The sequence below is a fragment of the Rana temporaria genome, chromosome 4 (genome assembly GCF_905171775.1).
Source record: "Rana temporaria chromosome 4, aRanTem1.1, whole genome shotgun sequence".
Lineage (NCBI taxonomy): Eukaryota > Metazoa > Chordata > Amphibia > Anura > Ranidae > Rana > Rana temporaria.
This window is the reverse complement of record NC_053492.1, coordinates 264,615,717-264,637,971: the sequence shown is the minus strand read 5'-3', so window position 1 is coordinate 264,637,971 and position 22,255 is coordinate 264,615,717. Positions and strand designations below refer to the sequence as shown.

The following is a 22,255-nucleotide window of genomic DNA, read 5'->3' as shown; positions in this document are numbered from 1 at the left end:
TTTAGCAGTCTCAGCTGCTCTAAATAACAAAAGGCAGTTAAGAAGTGTATTCTATTTTGAATAAGATAGAGAATTGAGACTATGTATACTTTTTCACTATGTATAATTTAAACCAGGTAAAGCATCCTCAAGTTTATCAAGATGGGAGGCCTTTACATAGGGAAGACACATAATAAGCAGGGACATGAAGACACACGAAAAAAATACAATTACAAGGATGAACATGTACAGATATGGGTATACAAAAAAAAAGCAGCACAAGGAAAAAAAAACAAAAGTTTGCTGATAAATGAGTAAAGACATACAAGCAAATGCAATAGAAAGAAAATAAAAAAAGTGGAATGAAGAGAAACTGCGAAAAGAAAAATTGGAAAGGATGGAAAAGACTGAAAAAAAAAAAAAAAAAGTCAAGATACTAAAATCATTTGCATGTTACTAAAAAATTTATGGAAATTTAGCTAAATATATTTACTGTGGATTCTAAAAATTATTTTGGTTGGGCTATCAAAAATTTGCCAAATGATACTGTGATTTCTACTTATGCCCTTGAAAAATACCTTCTATCATACTGTTGATATCAGTTATATATCTTTTACCTCTATACAACTAGTTAAATATTTTTCCTAATGAATAACTTAGAACAATAAGCCTTGCAACTCCTGTAATTAAATGCCTTCTTGATTTAATTTCACGTACCCACACATCACTTAGCTCATCTGGCAAAGAAATATTAACAGTTTGTGATTGTTAGTGCTGTAGAATTGTATGCAATAGTTATACGGTTTGCGTTTCATTTCACTGAAGATGTAGTGCTATAATGTAGTGTTTGCTTTGCACAACTGACAGCTTAGATTGACATAACTCCTCTTGACCCCAACCAAAATAGTTGAAGCCAGTTAAATGAGATTGTCTTAAATGGTGTAATAATGCACACAATCCGGCCAGTAAAATCTCCATCACTGAACCATTCAGTAATTGGGAGAAATGTAAAAACACAAACATATGTGGGCACAGTGCAAATAATATTGTCAATGATGTTAAACATTTGAGAAAAAAAAAAAAAAAAAAAAAGCTTTTCATGTAATTTGGCACCAAACCCAATATCCTACCATCAACCTCAAATTTCAATCACCACAATTTCCTTATTGTGACTCTAGGTTTGTAATATTAGTTAAATTATCAGACTGAGGCTTGCTTCACACTGCGGTTTGCTGCTGCACTCTGTGGCCACAGTTTTTACCGGCAGTTTTAGCCATGGTCCCATAGACTTGGTTCAAGCATTTTTGGTGCATTTTCTGAAATCAAACCAAAAAATGTCAGCATGTTGCATTTTTAATATACTTGCAACCTAATAGAAAGTCTATGGGACCATGGCAAAAAACAGTGGATAAAACATGCAAAAAAAAATAAAAAAAAAATGTGGCTACACCTGCACTGCAACCAAATCACAGCAGTGTGAAGCACGTCTAAGTAGATTACTGGAGACACAAAGCTTAGGTTCGCACATTATCTTTGTTTATATGGTGACTTGGCTTACTACTTGCAAAGTACAACCTGCTTCCTATAGCAGGATTAAGTAAAGCAGATATTATGGTGCTGCTACACTCCATCTGCCACATTTCTTGTGTTAAGGTAAGTTGCCATACATACAGTATCACATGATGCACCTGGTTATGCAGGAACCACAATTATTTATGGTATATGAATGGCCATACTGCAAGTTGGGCAACTACATATTACAGTTTTGACAGGTTGAAGGTTTTTGTCCAATTTCCAAGCAGGCACAGAATATAGACTTTATTTAATCAGGATTTCTGAATGCCTCACGTTGCCCACTGCAAGAACAGGGCAAAGATATTGTCCAATGCTGGGGCCACGTATGAGGGGATTTACTAGTAAATCAGGTAATTCGGTCCCACCATGATATACATATCATCAATACACAATAATCAACACATTTTGATATATCAAAAATGTAAAAAGAAAAAGATAATTTTTGGGTATTTTAGGTCAATGGTCTATTACCAAAAGGTCTTCTAGTAGGTACATGCCTAGCCCTACTAGGCATTTGTCTCTATCTTGAGCATAAATAGTTTAATTCCAAAACTCTCACCTCTGATGCTTTGGTATTATCGCCAACATCAGAAATTTTCACAGGTGTAGATCGCTGGGACACAGCCCCTTCTTCCTCTTTATCTGTTCCAGAGTCATCATCAGAGCTACTAGACACAGCTTCCTCACTTGGGGGAGGTGGAGCACTTGCAGCAGTTTTCCGCTGTAATACAGTCTCTTCACGATTTGTCTTGTTCCTGCAATATAAAAATTACATTAGCCCAATGGAAAGCTTAGTCTAGCATGTTAGGTAAAATACAACCCCTGAAAATAAAAGTACATGAATGAGGGTGCCTCCTCATATAGTTCCTCAAAAAAGTGGTGGAAGCAATGCACACAATGAAAAATACTAAAAACATTATGATGTTCAAATACAAAAAACAGTTGCCCACTCAAAAAAAAAAAGTGTACATACCATGGCTTTTCTTTCAGTCATAGTTAGTGTCTGGCTAAAGCCATTTATTACCAATGACCTGTGTTTACTTTACGTTTTAATTCATAAACCACCAAAATGACCCTGATCAAAAGTTTAGATACTTTATATACTTGGTGATTTTGACCTGATAATATGCACACAAGTTGACACAAAGGGGTGAATGGCTATTAAAGGTAACCATCCTCGCCTGTGATCTGTTTGCTTGCAATTAGTGTGCGTGTATAAAAGGTCAATGCATTTCTGGACTCCTAACAAACCCTTGCATCTTTCATCCAGTGCTGCACTGACACTTCTGGATTCTGAGTCATGGAGAAAGCAAAATAATTGTCAAAGGATCTGCGGGAAAAGGTAGTTTAACTGTATAAAACAGGAAAGGGTTATACAAATATATCCAATGAATTGAGAATGCCAATCAACAGTGTTTCAAATCTAATCAAGAAGTGGAAAATGAGGGATTCTGTTGAAACCAAACCACAGTCCGGTCAACCAATTAAAATTTCAGCCACAACTGCCAGGCAAATTATTCGAGATGCAAAGAAAAACCCACAAATAACTTCAGATGAAATACAGGACTCTGAAAACATGTGGTGCTGCAGTTTCAAGATGCACTTGAAGAAAGATGGGCTGCATGGTCGAGTTGGCAGAAGAAAGCCATTACTACGCAAATACCACAAAGTATTACGCTTACAATACGTTGAACAGCACAGAGACAAGCTTTAAACCTTCTGGTACAAAGTAATTTGAAGTGATTTATTTTTTTGGCCACAGCCATAAAACGCTACATTTGGAGACCTATGATGAAGGGTACACCATTCCTACTGTGAACCACAAAAGGTGGATCTCTGATGTTTTGGGGATGTGTGAGCTACAAAAAGGCACAGGAAATTTGGTCAAAATTGATGGCAAGATGAATTTTTACTAAAAAATACAGGAGGAACATTTGCATTCATCAGCCAGGAAGCTGCGCATGTAATGTACTTGGACATTCCAACACGATCCAAGGCCAAGTCGACCCGTCATTGGCTACAGCAGAATAAAGTGAAGGTTCTGGAGTGGCCATTTCAGTCTCCTGACCTCAATATCCTTGAGCCACTCTGGGGAGATCTCAAACGTGCAGTTCATGAAAGACCGCACAATTTACAGGAACTGAAGGCTTTTTGCCAAGAGGAACAGGCTTCTTTACCATCTGATTAGATGAAGAGTCTCATCCACAAATACCACAAAAGACTTCAAGCTTTCATTGATGTTAAAGGGGGCATACCTGGTATGAAGAACTGGGTACTTTTGATCAGGGTCATTTGGGTAGTTTGTTTAAATTATGATTTAAAATAGTTAATTGATGATAATAAATGGCTTCAGCTAAATGCTAACCATGAGTGAAAGAAAGAAAAGTTTGTGTTATCATTCATATTCTCTGAAAAATGGCCAAGAAAGCAAATTCTGCCAGGGTATGTAAACTTATGCGCACAACTGTATATACACCTCATATACCAATGTGAAAACACACCGGCAAGTACAGGCTTCCTGAGGACGCGTGGCATGCAAAATACATTGAGGCTTAGCACTTGATGTTATATCCGGTCTGTCATCCACCTTACTCCTCCAAGCTTGGAATGCACACCCGTTTAGTGGCCACGAACGGCAGAGCAATGCATCTGAGCAGATTGTGTTGGTGCCTCGCCTAGTTATTGGCTAAATAGTCTTGCTTCTTATATGATGTCATATGTGATAAATATTTAAGCATTATTAAACCCCCAGAAAAAATATATAATAATTTACCAATCCTTTGATATGGTGGCTGAATTCATTTTTTATTCTCACCTGTTGATCTGGGCGGTAAATCTGTTATTTTTTAACTACCTTTAACACATCATGTCGTTTGGCAAAAGTGGTAGCGAAGCCGTGTGAGTTCCGCTGAACTCGCACAATTTCATTCCTGCTTGCTGCGATTCCAGACATCTGTGCAGGTTTCTACACAGATGTCAATGTAAATCGCAGGCCGAAATTGCAAAAAGTAGTACAGAAACGACTTCTTTAAATCATTGCGGCGTCGCACCAATTAGGACGGTGCCATTGCCGGCAAATGCAGCCGATTTGACATGTCTAAACCCACCAGTGTGAACTAGGACTTAAGGTTAGGATGCATTTTTACTGCTCTCCCAATCTGCAGAGGCAGCTGTACAGGGGTATACACAAGAGTGGCTTCTTGCCTTCGGTGAGCAGTACAGTTTGTAAACTTGACCCATTCAAGTGTAAGCAATGCACATAATTGTGGAGCACTGATGCAGGCTTTTAGGGGTTAAAAGAGGTGACGAGGCAATCCACTGCAGTTTTCTTTATCAGTGGGCAACACTAGTGCACTAAATGAACCCTTAGGGGTTAAGCCAAAAATCGACCAGGCCTGGTGATTGACCAGGACTGAGCAATGCACCCAGAGAATAAGCAGAGAAGGTAACTTGCTGCTCCATAATCAAAATAATCATGCATTTTAAAGGAACATCACAGATGAATGAAGTGGTAGAGATGGGTGAGGAAGGCAAGTATCAGTGGGTACACTGTGTGAAGCAGAACAGTGCAGCAGCTGCTATTCTCCTATCAGCCATCTTGTGGGCAGGACATGATTAAAAGGATAAGTTCACCTTTTCCAAAAAAAAAATGCACATCTTTTTGCCAGTAACAAAAAAAAAAGCATTTAGTTTTTACTCTGCAGCCTTCAAAACACTGTCAGCAGATGTCAGAATCCTGCAGACTCTCAGTAAGCTACCTGTGTGCTCCACACGGCTGCAATGTTTTCAAATTGTTACAGTGGGTGGTGGGAGAAGATCCCCCCCATCTGCTTTCACAAAGTGGGAAGTGCTGGCAGAAAGAGGTTGCTGCTTAGGAGCATGTTACACCCTAAATTTGGGTAATATGCTCCAAAAGGTAAACATATCCTGCAACTGAATCCTTCCCCTCCCCAAGTGCTTATATTATTCCTCTTCAGCCACACAGCTTGGCAAGAGTCAATTCAACGGAAACCAAAGTCTGTTAAAAACAGAACATGAGGATGGCATTTTCAGAGAAAATTGCTAGTCTAGCTGCATTTCATGCCATTTTCTAGATGGTTACAGATTGGCTTTATGATATTGTCTTTTAATGCTTATCAACATATCACCCTATGATTTTTTTGAGGCTGAACTGGAGGCATCAACATTTTTCATTAATTTTATGTCGTGGGTTATGATGCAAATAATAATAATACATTTAATATTTACTGGCAGAAATGTGACATTTGCTTAGATGAGCTATGAGTGGTCACCTTAAAGTGAAGTTCCACCCATAAATATAACATTACATCAGTAGTTTTAAAAAAATGTCATTAGTCCTTTACGATTTTTTTTTTTTTTTTTTTTAGATGCCTTCAAAGTGTTGCTAGGCAGAATAGTTAATCTTCCCACTTCCTGCACCTAGGTGCTTAGGGCCAGATTCAGGTACAATTGTGCCCGTGTAACATAAGCCGTTTACGTTACACCGCCGCAAGTTTTCAGTTTTAGTGCCCGATCCACAAAGCACTTACCTAGAAACCTGCGGCGGTGTATCGTAAACACGTCTGGCGCAAGGCGGTCCAAATCGAATGGGGCGGATACCATTTAAATTAGGCGCGCTCCCGCGCCGGACCTACTGCGCATGCTCCATTTCGAAATTCCCGCCGTGCTTTGTGCGAACCGACGTCATTTTTTCGATCGGCGACGTGCGTAGCGTACTTCCGTATTCCCGGACGTCTTATGCAAACGACGTGAAATTTTAAATTTCGACGCGGGAACGACGGCCATACTTTATACAGCAATACGTTTGCTGTGTAAAGTTAAGGCACCCAAAACGACGACCAACTTTGCGACAGGAAACTAGACTAGCAGCGACGTAGCGAATGCGAAAAACCGTCGTGGATCGCCGTAACTCCTAATTTGCATACCCGACGCTGGTTTACGACGCAAACTCCCCCCAGCGGCGGCCGCGGTACTGCATCCTAAGATCCGACAGTGTAAAACAATTACACCTGTCGGATCTTAGGGATATCTATGCGTAACTGGTTCTATGAACTATGATACTCTGAGAGATAAGACGGAGTATCTGAGATACTCCGTCGTATCTCCGCTGTGAATCTGGCCCTTAATGCTTCCTAACCTACACCGCACAGACTCCAGGGAATGCAGTGGGTGTAACTTTCCAGGAGTCTGTGCACTCCCCAGTCTCAAAGAATCATGTGACTTGAACAGCACAGGTGCTGAAACCTGATCTGACACTGCATGTGCAGCACTGAGCATGTGCGAGATCTGCAAGGCTGAAATCCAGGAAGTCATACAGTCTGGCTTCATGATGCCCACACTTAAGATGGCCTCAGTCAATTTCTATTTTAGAAAGTGTCTAAATGTTGTAACAACCTAACAAAATGGACCTTAGTTTACAGACTAACTTTACTAGAATACATTAAGCTTGTGTATTACAGGGGTATTTATATTTAAAAAGTGAAAATGTGTCCGGAACTCCGCTTTAACACATGTTTTCAAGTGTTCAAGACATTAACAATTGGACTAGCTATCTAACGTTTACAAGCTTGGGTTGAGAGTTAGAACAATGATAGTAGCTTTCTCACCAAACAAGAAGTTTGAACTGGTTTCAAGTGAAGAGATATACCCATTGTGGGGTAGTTTTTAGTGGACACTAATGTTGACTCTAGTTGTCCTAAAAACAATGGATGATGTTGACCAAGAAGAGTCCCTAAGAAGAATTTGTTTACACAGCTGGGCTATTATCCTGTCTTCATTAAGAGACAGTCTAAAGTCCGATCTTCACAAACCAAGTCATGTATAAATTTGACTTGCATTATAAATACACATATTAAAAGTAAGAATATATGTCGACATGGAATAAATGAAAAATAATGTTTAGATTATCAATGACATCTTGGGTCAGAGGGAAAAATATGACTATAGCATCTGTTGATTTAGAGACTTTGTTAGAGAAAATATATAAATATATATATGAATATGAGTTTAAATACAAGTGTTATAGAAGCTAACCAACATTATGAAAGATGTCAAATTGTGATCATAAAAGGATATGAATTAGCCTGTACTTAGAGTAACACATATCAAAATGATTCATGTATCCACATTAATAATTATTTTGTGTAGATTGAGAGATATAATCTGTGCATGTTTAGAAAAAAAAAACGTTTTCAAAGATATACATTTATACAGGAATATAGAAGCATGTTATGTAGGAATCAAAAGTATACTAATTGCATTTTATGAAATATAAAGTTACCAGAATGTTCAATATCTATCTATATACCGTATTTATTGGCATATACCGCGCACTTTTTTGCCCTGAAAATCAGGGCAAAATCGTGGGTGCGCGGTATACGCCGATACCCGCTTTCCCGCGCCGAGTTTGAATACTGCGCCGACATATACCTCTCGCGCTGACGTCCTGGACGTACAGGACGTCAGCGCGAGAGTAGCCGAGCCTGCCCGACAATACACGAGTGTACTGCGCTCTGTATATGTCGGCGCAGTATTCAAACTCGGCGCGGGAAACGAGCGGGGAGGACGCCGCAGAAGGACGCCGGACCCGACGAAGAGGACACCCGAAGCCGCAGACGGACGCTGGACCCGACAAGGCCGCCGCGCAAGACACCAAAACTTTAAGTACAAAAAAACTTTTTTCCACAGGAATTCGGGGCAACTTTAGGGGTGCAGGCTATACCCCAATAAAAACGATATTATATATCTACCTATATATGTAGTCACCCCAGAATAATTTAATATTAACGTAAACAGATAATCTCACAATAAAGGTGAAACACCTGGTGGTTGAAAGTGATATTACTTTAGGACAGGGATAAGCAATTAGCGGACCTCCAGCTGTTGCCAAACTACAAGTCCCATCATGCGTCTGCCTCTGGGTGTCATGCTTGATGCTGTCAGAGTCTCGCTATGCCTCATGGGACTTGTAGTTTGGCAACAGCTGGAGGTCCGCTAATTGCATATCCCTGCTTTAGGATCTCAAAGTGCAGAGAACAATCATTAAGTGGTCAGCCAATAGAAACCAGACACTTCCTCGCAGTAACTCTCATATGTACAACCAACCTATGGGATAAGGACACAACGGTTGGGCAGAACCTAGTATAAACTTTATAGTCTTATTGTCTGGATGGGTATTTAAATGGAGGAAAATTAGATGAGGGGGATCGATGATTGAAGATCACTCAAGAAAAAGGATCCATGGAGGGATAACTAAGGACTGACTCCGACAAGGAGGGGCACACTAGCACCATGCATGAGGACATATTCTTATCCCATGAAGATCCATAGAAAGCCACTGCAGCCATTTAACTCTGGTCACTTGCCAGTAGGAAATAGCCATTTTGGAATGGGTAATTATGTCACTTTTGATTTTATCCTGAATCTATTGTTCTCTAAAATTTTGAAGTATTAATGTTGTTCTCTAAAATATTAAAGTATTGAATATCTTGCAATTATGATTTATTCCCATTAATCAATAACTGTTATATTTTTTCTCTAAAGAGTACATTTTATTATATTTTTCTTTTTGCTTAGTTCCAATTTTATTGACAAAACAAACGTCCAATGTATTTCACATTATTAACCACTTACTTACCTGCAGTATAGTAACGGTTGTTGTAATATTAATATAGATGTGTAGGTATTTAAAATATTGTGTTATGTGTATGGCATGGTATTTATGTGTGACATACAGGCATTCAAGGTTACACATCAAAAGGTGTTTGCTGACCAAAAAGGTTAGTGGTCAAACACAGATCAAAGGAACAGTTGAAAACCCTTAGATGTGTTAATTTACCTAGGTGTGTGTGAGATGGCCTGTTAACCGCAAAGGATAACTTCCTTACATACATAAGGAAGAATTTATTGATGGTAATATGACTTGGGGAACTTTACATTGACCTGGAAGAACCACTCCCTCCTATGTGAGACCAGCATTTGAGGCAGTCAAGCTGGCATTCAGTCTGGTCTTCAATGAGAAATATGGCACATGTCTAGGAATTATATACTCTGTTGGATTTGTATCGACTGTGGACTTTGTATGTTATTGGAAGTTAATTAAATTTGCGTTCTCTGGAGAGCCTGTTTGTTGCTGCTCAACCGTTGTAGTGATATAGATGTATAGTTCCCAGTACTCCGGTTAGATAATTGATATCTTAGATGTTACGGCAACAACGTAATTTATAAGTCATTATACTATACATCTATATCACTACATTTATTGAAAACACACCTTATTAGATCACTACATTGATACACTACATCTAAGATATCAATTATCTAACCGGAGTAGTGGGAACTATATATCTATATCACTACAACGGTTGAGCACGTGAAATAGGCGTTCTGTTTCATTGTCATTTACACAAGGTTATTGAAACCACATTGAGAATTTATCATGGCACAAATGTCAAGTGTACTGCATGCCCATTTTTTTTTGTTTTTTGTGATTTTCAAGTCGTTCATGCAACGCAATTGGTATTTTAATTTCATGTAAATATTCATATTTTTGTCAACCAATAAATGTAGCTATTTTGCATGATCATACGTCTCCATGAATAAGTTTCATATTATAGACAAAAATATCTTCATTAAAAATAATTCAAAATAAATACTGTGCGGGTAAAAATTGACCTTAAAAAAGCACAACATATATATATACCCCTCTAAAGCTACAAAGCAACACATGCCTATGCAAGCCTATATGTTACCTTACTAAAGTAACAGTGGCATCATTGCTGTGTTGTACCCAACCTGAGCAGAGTGAAGCTGAGGGAGGGATCCATTAGGCCCCACCCACTACAAGCTGCCCACAAAAAAACTACAGGAAGGGGCAGACACAAGACCAGTCACTCTGCACAAGAAGAGAGGGTAGCATTACTGGTCTGTTACAGGAAACCCATGCTCCAAGGCAAAGGTTCACACTGGATTACTGCACAAATCTGGAAAAAATATACAAAGTAATACAAGATCCAATGAGGAATACACATGCCCCTTGTATTCAGGCAATAATCACCAACCCAGGAGCTCAGCTTTAAATAATTACCAACATAAAATACAAAGAAGTGACATACACATACTTTAAAAAAATGTAGTTACACTTACAAAGAGCTAGATAACACATGAAATATTTCAATTACAGACTGGCTATATGGCATACTGTGGGTGATAAAATGATTGATTGTTTGGCTAAGAGAAGCTTAACATTTATTCACAGGTTCTTTGACCTTCACAGGAATTGCCATAAATGTCATAACAACTCCAACCAGAATAGACATATCCGATATTACAAATGCAATTATAGCAGGATTTTTTACTGCCGCTCACTTCCTACACAAAAATCATTTGCTCTGCCCATTTTATTTATGTAGTATGAGTTGCTATGAGAAAAAAAAAAAAAAGACAAATGAAATGTACATACAAGTCTTTTAAGCAAACTGATTGATGAAAAAAGATCTGAACTCAATATAAACTGCATTACTGTACTTTGGATTATTAACTAAGTACAATATATGCAAATTCTTTTAATTGCAATTCTCAGTTAGCTATGATTTTCTTAAAATGGCTGCAAATGTCACATTTATTTCACATGCTACCATGGCAACAGCGCTTTTTGTGTACAGGACTTTCCAGATGTCATTTGAGTAAATAGTTCTGTTCAACAAAACTGGAGTTCCATTTTAAAGTCCAATTCCAAATATAAAAAAAACACCCAACAATCTGGTATTCTTTAATAAATTGCTAGGTTTCTGCAGCTGTACTTTACAAAAACGCACATTTATTTTTCACTTATTGGTTAAAATAGATGCAATCCCTTACTGGATAACATTGTCATGATTTCCCTTATATCATATTTTCATCTTTGTTGCATCTCAGTGCTGCTGTTGGCTTCCACTATCCATTCACAAGCATGTACTTCATTGATAACTACATAGCATTATTCAAGGCAGGTTTCCTAATGGTGCACAATGAACGTCAACAAGTCTGCTCATGGAATGAAAGCCAACCAATACTGGGCATTACCCCAATTTTTTTTTTTTTTCAAATGTATATATTCTTGTTTGTCAATCATCTAAAATTATATTATTTACTTAGATTGCACCTGCTCCTGAGGATGTGGAGTGTACTCCAGGAAACGTGTCGAGAAAATTAGGATGCATCTGTTTTTACCATGCATTTAGATGTTTGTTTGACACCAATTTTACTTTTATGGATCAATAAGTGCAATACTATTGTGATTTTCTATGCAATCAGCTTTATAGGTTCTACTTCTTAGAGTGCTATGGCTCAATTGTATCATCAATGGATATCAGCTCATAATATGTATCACTGAAACTATGATGTACAACTAGCAACTAACACCAGCAATCATTTAAAAAAAAAAAAAAAACATTTACAAATATTAAAAAAATTTGAAATGACATTAGCATGTGAAAATTATACAACATTTTACAGATTTTTTTTTTTTTTTTTTTTAAATACCAATTGATTAACGCTAAGGCTAATTATTCACAAAATACTTTTACACGGTCATGTAGTTTATCCAATGTTAAAGTAATGTTTTTATTAATGCCTTAAAGTGTAACTCTTGTTTTATAAAAAAAAAAGCAAATATAATACAGCATATACAGTACAATTTCTACACAAACCATATTATAATTTAACTACTGTGTTATGTCACACGTCATTTGTGCTGCGATATTTCAAACGCATTAAAAAAAAATCTCATGTATTTTAATGCAAAAAAACAATATACAACACATTTTTTGGTAAATTATAACAGATGATGTTATGCCGAGTAAATACCCAACATGTCACGCTTTAAAATTAGACACGCTCGTTGGAATGGCCCCAAACTACGGTACTTAACCACTTCCCTACCCTGTCCATTGTCAAATGACGTCCACAAGAGGGATCTCCCATCCAGTGTGGGCATCACATGACGTCCTGGGCTTCCTGGCCGCCTAGGGGGCGCGCGCCAGCCACGTCACTCAGGAGCTGATGTGCGTCCCCGGCAGCTGCGATTGCCCGGTAACAAAGCAGGACCGTGGATCGGTGTGTGAAGTGTCAAAAGTGTCCGATATGTCCGTCGCAATGTCACAGTCACAATAAAAGTAGCAGGTAGCTGCCATTACTATTACATTTTTTTTTTAAATGCCATAAATCTATCCCCTATTTTGTAGACGCTATACATTTTACGCAAATCAATATACGCTTATTGCGATTTTTTAACCAAAAATATGTGGAAGAATATATATCAGCCTAAACAGAGGAAAACATAGTATTTCAAACTTCTTTTGTTTATAGCGCAAAAACAAAAACCCTGAGGTGATCGAATACCACTAAAAGAAAACTATTTGTGGGGGAAAAAAATGATAAAAATTGTCAGAGTGCGACAGCGCTGAAAACTGAAAATTGGCATGGGCAGGAAGGGGGGTGAAAATGCCCTGTTTTGAAGTGGTTGAAAAATCTTTATTTTTTTTTTACAGGTTACCAGGTTAGAGTTAGAGTCTAGTGCTAAAATGATTGCTCTCACTAGAACGTCCGCAGCAATAAATCACATGTTTGGTGCAAACACGATTTACATATACAGGCACGACCTACAAATGCGTTCGCTTCTGTGTGCGAGCACAAGGGGACAGGGTACATTAAATATTTTTATTTTTTATTTCTACAATGTCCCTGTAAAAAGTGCTTGATTAAATTTCTTGTGATTGCAATAAAAGTTAACATCCCTTGCATGGATGCAGGTCCTCTTTATGAAGACAAACCCCAGATATCTGCTCTACCCTGAAAAGCATGCAATAAAAAAAACATTGATCTCTGCTTTTTAGGGGGGAATAAAATGGCAGTGTTTACATCTGCCAGAGTCAGAAGTGATGTCATGACATTGCTTCTGGCCTCTTAGGGTCATAGAGATGGCCAGGGACCATACAGTCCTTGGCCAGCTCTGTGGAAACCCTACACTGCCGGATCTTCAGCTTTCCCATCAAATGGGAGAGCCCAGAGAGGCGACAATGCTCAGCAGGAGGGAGGACGTCCCCTCCTGCTGCCTATAAAAGCCATCCAGAAGCTAAATGGCTGATAGGATGGCATTTACAGTTAGGGAATTGGTTAGCTGGAGATAGCTGTATGATGCCTGTAGCTGCAGGCAACATCCAGATATAGCCACTTCAATCCATGATGTCATGCAGGTGGGAAGTAGTTAATGTTATTAAAAATAACCTTTCACTCTGCAGCCACTGTAATTTTCTGTAAAATTCAATGCAATAAGGCAACCTGGAGGCCTTCTGTACAGATTTGGTGTACAAAACGCCCTCCCTAGAAATGCAATTTCCTGCTTGTGCGATTGGCTCATTGATTTCTCCAGAAGTTTGCACCAAGTCTGATTTTAGACATCCCCATACAATAGAAATGTTAGTTTTGTGAGATACTCTCCAGAAGTTGAATACTTTTAAGGCATGCAGACACTGCACCTTCAAATTAAAACACTGAAAGTAAATCAAGTGATTATAATGAATCAGCCACTCCTGTTCAAACTCAGTATCCAAAAGGACAGAGTGAAACAAACCGCTTTTTCTTTAGAGCAGAAAAAGTTAAGACTGAAACAGTTTATTAAAATCCATGAAATGTTCATTGATCACCCAGAGGGGAGCTATTCATATTCTAAACCTGAAAACAATAACCGATAGAACTGCAGCTTACCCATCCTTAAGTGTGGAGGTTGCAAAATGTTCATCCTTTACGCTTTTTTGCTTTATTTTAACCTGGGGATCATGCATTAACGCACTTCCTGTCCTGGAATGACACCTGTACTGAGCAGTGTTCTCATCCTGGGGCAACTTAATATGTTAGGACTTTTTAAGACCTCCCTCTCTTCTCAGTAACAGAGTGAGGCGTTTTTTGTTGTCCACAGAGATAGATAGTAGGGAGTAAGGCTGTGGGTTGAAGTGGTTGTAAACACTTACATACCACTTTCACCTACAGGTAAGCCTAGATTAAGGCTTACCTGTAGGTACTGGAAATATCTCCTAAACCTACACGGTTTAAGAGATATTTACAAATCCCCCAACGGCGATTTCTTCTGCGCATGTCAGAGTTAGAAAGTGCACGTTGTGCAGTTTCTAGCTTGGGTCATGCTGGGACTGGTGGCTCCAGCACGCATGCGCGGGAGTGACGTCACGCAACTCTGGCCAGTCACAGAGCCGTAGTTCGCGGCCCCGGAAGGAAGAGGGGGTGAAGAATGGATGCTCGCTGCTAATGAGTTAGACAGGGACATCGCTGGCTTCTCCTGCAGGTAAGTGTCACATAATGGGCTACTATGCAATGCCCTTTATGCTTCATCTTTGCAGGGAAACCGAGGAAGTAAAACCCATCGAGTTTACTTCCTCTTTAAAATTTGGGTTAAATGTCACAGGGTGTCATTTAATCTGAAAGAGCACTGATTTAACGAAAAAATCATCTTAGTGTTAAAGTGGTTCCAAAGTCAAAATATTTTTTTACTTTAATGCATTCTTTACATTAAGGTAAAAAACTCCCTACTATCCATCCGACCCACTTCCATCTTTAACCACTTACCTTACTCCCATCTCAGCTCCAGCGCTGTCTCAGCTGCAGCACTGTGGAGTGGCTCTCGCTACTCCCAAACTCCTGGAAGAATGTAGCGAGGCGTGGTGGCTTACCGTCACTGTTTCTATGGATGCACACAGCCTGGTTTAAGAGCATGCGTGCACAGGTGCCTCCATAGCACCTGGTTACCAAGGACGAACCCAGAGCAAGGAGAGGTGGACAGCAATGTCAAGTGACTACTAAAAATTAGGTGGTGAATGCTCTACTTTGCCTGAACAGCAGGTGGTGCTGTTGGCGCAAAAATTTGAATCAGCAGAGGGGAAGAGAAGCAGAGTGTAGCAGTGTGTTGTCCATGAACAGTGTGTGTTGTGTGGAACTGCTTGGGTGTGAGAGTGTGTGGACAAGACTGACCCCCCCCCCAGACAGGAGAAGCGGCGGCAGGTGACCCTGGGGACAGAGCGAGGGCAGGCCATTGGGAGGACAGTACCAGGAGACCGCGAGTTGACAAGTCCGAACGGGAAGCGGTAGGTTAGTGTACTGCGACCCAAAATGGGAGAGCGACAGGCAGACAGGGGAGCGGTCTTGCCAGAAACAGGCAGGCTGACCGGGGGACACTGTAGGTGCCGACAAGCCCTGCAAGTGTCAGATTGCAGGGGAGTTTAAATAGGTATAGAGTCATAACCAACAGCACCATGAGGTACCCGAGCATTGTGAGTACCCGAGTGTGGGGTGGATCGTTCGTACCCGAGTATGGAGAGTGCGCGTGGGCTGCAAGTACCTGTGTATTGTATTGTTGAGTATTCATGTCAGCATGGATTCATGAAGAATGGTTCTTGCCAAACCAATCTATTAACCTTCTATGAGGAGGCGAGCTGCCATCTAGATAAAGGAAGGCCCGTAGAAGTGGTGTATCTGGATTTTGCAAAAGCATTTGACACAGTTCCCCATAAACGTTTACTGTTCAAACTAAGGTCCGTTGGGAAGGACCATAGGGTGAATACATGGATTCAAAACTGGCTACAAGGGTGAGTTCAAAGGGTGGTGATAAATGAGTACTTGGAATGGTCAGAGGTGGGTAGTGGGGTCCCCCAGGGTTCTGTGCTGGGACCAAGCCTATTTAAATTTGTTCATAAATGACCTGGAGGATGGGTAAACAGTTTAATCTCTGTATATGCGGATGATACTAAGCTAAGCAGGGCAATAACTTATTTGCAAGATGTGGAAACCTTGCAAGTAGATCTGAACAAATTAATGGGGTGGGCAACTACATAGTAAATTCATTTTAATATGGAAAAATTTAAAAAAGGCATTTCGGTGGCAAAAATATGAATGCAATCTACTCACTGGGGGGAGAACCTCTGGGGGAATCAAGGATGGAAAAGGACCTGGGGGTCCTAGTAGATGACATGCTCAGCAATGGGCAAGTTCTGGGCACCAGTCCTCAGGAAGGATGCACTGGAAATGGAGCGAACACAGAGAAGGCAACAAAGCTAATAAAAGGGTCTGGAGGGTAATAGTTATGAAGAAAGGTTACAAGCACTGAGCTTATTCTCTCTGGAGAAGAGACACTATTTTAATTTACAAATTAGATAAGCACCTGAACCACAAGATACAGGGGTATACAATGTAATACTGACATATAATCACACATAGGTTGGACTTGAGCTTTTTTCAACCTCGCCTACTATATAAAGGTCGTTTGCACAGAGCAGGCAAGTTTGACTTTTTTCAACCTAAAAAATTTCCTTTAGTAACACTTTAACCACTTAAGGACCGCCTCCTGCACATTTACGTCAGCAGAATGGCACGGCTGGGCACATGCACGTACAGGTACGTCCTGTGCTAGTACCCAGCCGTGGGTCGCGGGCACGCGCCCGTGACACGGTCTGAAGCTTCGTGACCGAGATCCGATCGCTGCTGGAGTCCAGCGATCAGTCCCCGGAGCTGAAGAACGGGGAGAGCTGTGTGTAAACACAGCTTCCCCGTTCTTCACTGTGGCGGCGTCATCGATCATGTGATCTCTTTTATAGGGCTACACAATCGATGACGTCACACCTACAGCCACACCCCCCTAGAGTTAGAAACACATATTAGGTCATACATAACCCCTTCAGTGCCCCCTTGTGGTTAACTCCCAAACTGCAATTGTCATTTTCACAGTAAACAATGCATTTTAAATGCATTTTTTGCTGTGAAAATGACAATGGTCCCAAAAATGTGTCAAAATTGTCCGAAGTGTCCGCCATAATGTCGCAGTCACGAAAAAAAAAATAATCGCTGATCGCCGCCATTAGAATTAAAAAAGAATTCATAAAAATGCAATAAAACTATCCCCTATTTTGTAAACGCTATAAATTTTGCGCAAACCAACCGATAAATGCTTATTGCGTTTTTTTTTTAACCAAAAATAGGTAGAATACGTATCGGCCTAAACTGAGGAAATTTTTTTTTTTATATATATATATTTTTGGGGGATATTTATTATAGCAAAAAGTAAAAAATATTGAATTTTTTTCTAAATTGTCATTCTATTTTTGTTTATAGCGCAAAAAATAAAAACCGCAGAGGTGATCAAATACCACCAAAAGAAAGCTCTATTTGTGGGAAAAAAAGGACGCCAATTTTGTTTGGGAGCCACGTCGCACAACCGCGCAATTGTCTGTTAAAGCGACGCAGTGCCGAATCGCAAAACCTGGCCGGGTCCTTTAGCTGCCTAAAGGTCCGGGTCTTAAGTGGTTAAACTAGAAGTACATGTTACAATCAGATGCCATATTAGTAATAACAACATCACTATATTAGTAATAACATCACTATACTTTTAATGGGGGGGGGGGGTTCCTTACGTTATTAAATCTTTTGAAGTGTTCCTCATTTCCTTTAAAGCTTGCTTAGGATCAAATCCATTCAGCGTTGCTGGTTTAAAGAGGACTCTACAGTGTCCTTTCATTGAGTACTCTTTGTAAAGAGGATGTCCTCATTTACCCTCTAGAAGCAGATCAACACTTGGCTTTACTTAATGAAACCATATAAGAAGGGCTGTACGGCTGACATAAATTTATTTGTACTGCCCTGCTAATGCTTATAATGATTTCAAGGACTTTGCAAAAAGAACCCATTTGGCTGCAGGCATATCACATCCTAAATCGCTAAACTTTCTGAAAACTTCCTATTAACCAATTTCTCATAAACTCATTGGTTTTATTTCGGTTACGTTATTTAACAAAATACACTGAAGTTCTCATTTTGCAGGGTCAATCACTGGTCTAGAAGACGGCTTTCAGATGTAACTGAATCTTATATGCTAGACAAAAAAAAAAAAAACCTGGTTACCTGAGACAACTTCACAGTAAATGTGAAAATCTAATGTAATTATGCTGAGTACACTGCAATGTACTTCGAATTTTTATAGCATGCAGAAAATGTTCAGAGCTTTGTTACGGTATAAATGCATGCTCAGGATACGTTCTCCAAAACACAAATAAGTTAATGAATGAAGTAATAATTCTGATCAAAACACCTGCTTCTGGTCATTGACTTGAAAATGGTTAGAAAAGTTCAATTTAAACAGGAATTCATTTTTTAAAGTTATTTTAAGTCAAACTTTAGCCTAAATGTTCTTAGGTTTGAAGAAAAGTGAAAGCACCTCGGTTGTGTTTTTTATTCTACCAAGTATAGTAGAGTAAATTACAAGTTATGCGCTCACTGTTTCGTTGCTCAGAGGGAAATATTCCCAACAGGAAAGAAGGCAGCAACAAAAACCTGATAATCGAACACTATACAAAACTTTAAAAGTTTGATGTTAAAGAGCCATAAAAATAAAAATTTCAGCAGGGGACAGTATCGACAAACCAAGATATGTTGGATTGTAGTGGCACCGATAGCTCATTAACCATTTAAGACCCAGACCAATATGCAGTTTTAGGAAAAAATCACGTTTATTCCACAGGATATTCCCAAACAGAAGAAAACAATCTTGCCATCAAACAGCAATAAACTTCAGCTCTACTGAGCCTTACTGTGTCCATAGACTGACCAGTCCTTGGTCTTGTAGTAAGTGTCCTTACAAACGCAAACACTTAGATCCAAAATCAGGGATGAGCAGCCATGCTCCAATATGCCTCCTCACATTGAGACGCACACTCTTAGAGCTAGGACCAGCTGCCTTAGGACCTGAAAAGAAAACCTTAACCACTTAAGACCCGGACCATTATGCAGGTAAAGGACCTTGCCCCTTTTTTTGCGATTCGGCACTGTCGCTTTAACTGACAATTGCGCGGTTGTGCGACGTGTCTCCCAAACAAAATTGGCGTCCTTTTTTTCCCACAAATAGAGCTTTCTTTTGGTGCCATTTGATCACCTCTGAAGTTTTTATTTTTTGCGTTTTAAACAAAAATAGAGCGACAATTTAGAAAAAAAAAGCAATATTTTTTCCTTTTTGCTAGAATAAATATCCCCACAAAAAATATAATTTTTTTATCCCCCTCAGTTTAGGCCGATACATATTCTTTTACATTTTTTGTAAGAAAATCGCAATAAGCGTTTATCGATTGGTTTGCGCAAAATTTATAGCTCTTAAAAAATAGGGGATAGTTTTAAGGCATTAGTATTAATTTTTTTTACTACTAATGGTGGCGATCAGCAATTTTTTTCGTGACTGCAACATTATGGCAGACACATCAGACACTATTGACACATTTATGGGACCATTCTAATTTTTACAGCGAAAAGTGCTATAAAAATGCAATGATTACTGTGAAATTTACAATGATAGTGAAGGGGTTAACCACTAGGTGGCACTAAGGGGTTAAGTGTGCCCTAAGGGAGTGATTCTTACTGTAGGGGGGCGTGGCTGTAGGCGTGACGTCACCGATCGTCGTTCCCTATATCAGGGAACAGACGATCAGTGTCACTGCCACACAGAACAACGGGGAAGGTTGCACACACCCTCCAGTGACTGATCGCAGGACACAGGCGGCGATTGGGGACCCAGGTCGTGCGGGCGCGGTCACGTCATTTTGCATTTCAGCCATTAGGGGCGCGCGCACCCCCTGCTCGCCCCTGGTGTCGATTCGCGTGCCCGGCAGGCGCGATCACCGCCGGGCACCCGTGATCGCTCGTTACAGAGTGAGGTCCTGTCAGGGGGAGAAATGGCTGTTAGTCTGTTCATACAATGTATGAACAGCGATCTGTCATTTCCCCTAGTTAGTGCCACCCCCCCTTCAGTTAGAACACACCTAGGAAACATAATTAACCCCTTCCCTGGCAGTGGCATTTTTACAGTAATCAATGCATTTTTTTTTTTAGCACTGATCGCTATAAAAATGCCAATGGTCCCAAAAATGTGTCAAAAGTGTCCGCCATAAGGTCACAGTACCGATAAAAATCACTGACTGCCGCCATTACTAGTAAAAAAATAAAAAATGCCATAAAACTATCCCCTATATTGTAGACGCTATAACTTTTGCGCAAACCAATTAATAAACGCTTATTGTGATTTTTTTTTTACGAAAAATATGTAGAAGACTACGTATCGGCCTAAACTGAGGAAATTGTTTTTTTTGTTTTGTTTTTTTTATATTTTTGGGGGATATTACAGCAAAAAGTAAAAAATATTATTTTTTTTTCAAAATTGTCGCTCAATTTTTGTTTATAGCGCAAAAAATAAAAACCGCAGAGTTGATCAAATACCACCAAAAGAAAGCTCTATTTGTAGGAAAAAAAAGGATGCCAATTTTGTTTGGGAGCCACGTCGCACGACCGCACAATTGTCAGTTAAAGGGACGCAGTGCCGAATCGCAAAAAGTGACCTGGTCATTGACCAGCAAAATAGTCCGGGGCTGAAGTGGTTAAGCAAACATTAAACACACTACCTACTAAAAGCAGAAGTATAAATCTTCTTTTTTAACATGCTTGGGTATCTTAATTTTTTTTTTACATACAGGGCCACTTTAAAGAAGAATTGCCTGGGTTAATTGCCTGGAGCAAAACATGATACAATTTGCTCTGACGAGAAACAATTACTTCCTGATCCCCCAGAGTGGAAATCGGATATTCCCTGGATCAACTTTACCTATAAAATGTTAGTATTCTGTACATTTAGGAAAAAATCCAGGCCTTTTTTTTATTTTAAACAATCTACTGAGCTGGAAAGAACCAGCTCTTGAGGGTGTCTATTCTACATTTCCACAGCTTTACTGTGAAGAAATTATTCCATATTTGAAAATTAAATCTCTTTTCCTGCAGACGTAATGAGTGCCCCCTTGTCCTCTGATGACCTTAAAGTGATAACTTAACACCAAGTTCACTATACAGTGATACCTCGGTTCACAAACTTAATTTGTGAACTGACTCTGGTCGCGAACCGAATTGGTCGCGAACCGAGGCACATTTTCCCATAGGGTTCAATGTAAATCCGGTTAATCCGTGCTGACCTTTTTTTGGGGGTTTTTGAAGCACAAAAATATGAAACAAATTACAATACACATTAGTACAGTATAGTAATGTATAAAGAGAGGACACTAACCGAATACCACGGTCATGCTTTTCTATAATTTCCTTCTTCAGCTCAATGGTTATTTTCTTCACAACCTTGCTGTCATCTTTACTACTGCTCTGCACTCTTTTTGTCACCTGCATTTCCACTTTGCACATTGTCACTTGCATTTCCACTTTGCACATTGTCATTTGCATTTCCACTTTGCACATTGTCACCTGCATTGCTGTTCTTGTCACCTTCATTGCTGCTCCGCACTTTCTTCTTTCCACTATGCTTCTTGGGTGTCCAGTGAACTGTACAATACAGCAAGGACACAGTACTCACAGTACTTCTTTGTGTGTCTTCCATAGTTGCCAACATTTGAAAAAAAATTCCAGGGACACTTTGCAGCACAGCTATTAATTACCACACTCACTTCCCCGAAGCTCCACCCACTCCGCAGTATGTACAGGAGAGGAGGAGTGCAGAGGGTATGATGGGGGCAGTATGTACAGGAGAGGAGGAGGAGTGCAGAGGGTATGATGGGGGCAGTATGTACAGGAGAGGAGGAGGAGTGCAGAGGGTATGATGGGGGCA

At 39.7% G+C, this 22,255-nt stretch overlaps 1 protein-coding gene across 4 annotated transcripts in view; it reads right to left on the bottom strand.

Annotated features, from left to right (window-relative positions):
• FIG4 (FIG4 phosphoinositide 5-phosphatase) overlaps positions 1–22,255 on the bottom strand; it is a 432,686-nt gene that overhangs the window by 100,906 nt on the left and 309,525 nt on the right. For all 4 annotated transcript variants that reach the window (XM_040350224.1, XM_040350227.1, XM_040350225.1 and 1 more), the window contains one exon: positions 2,114–2,309. In XM_040350224.1, the coding sequence (XP_040206158.1) occupies positions 2,114–2,309 (196 nt within the window). The remainder of the gene's footprint in view (positions 1–2,113; positions 2,310–22,255) is intronic.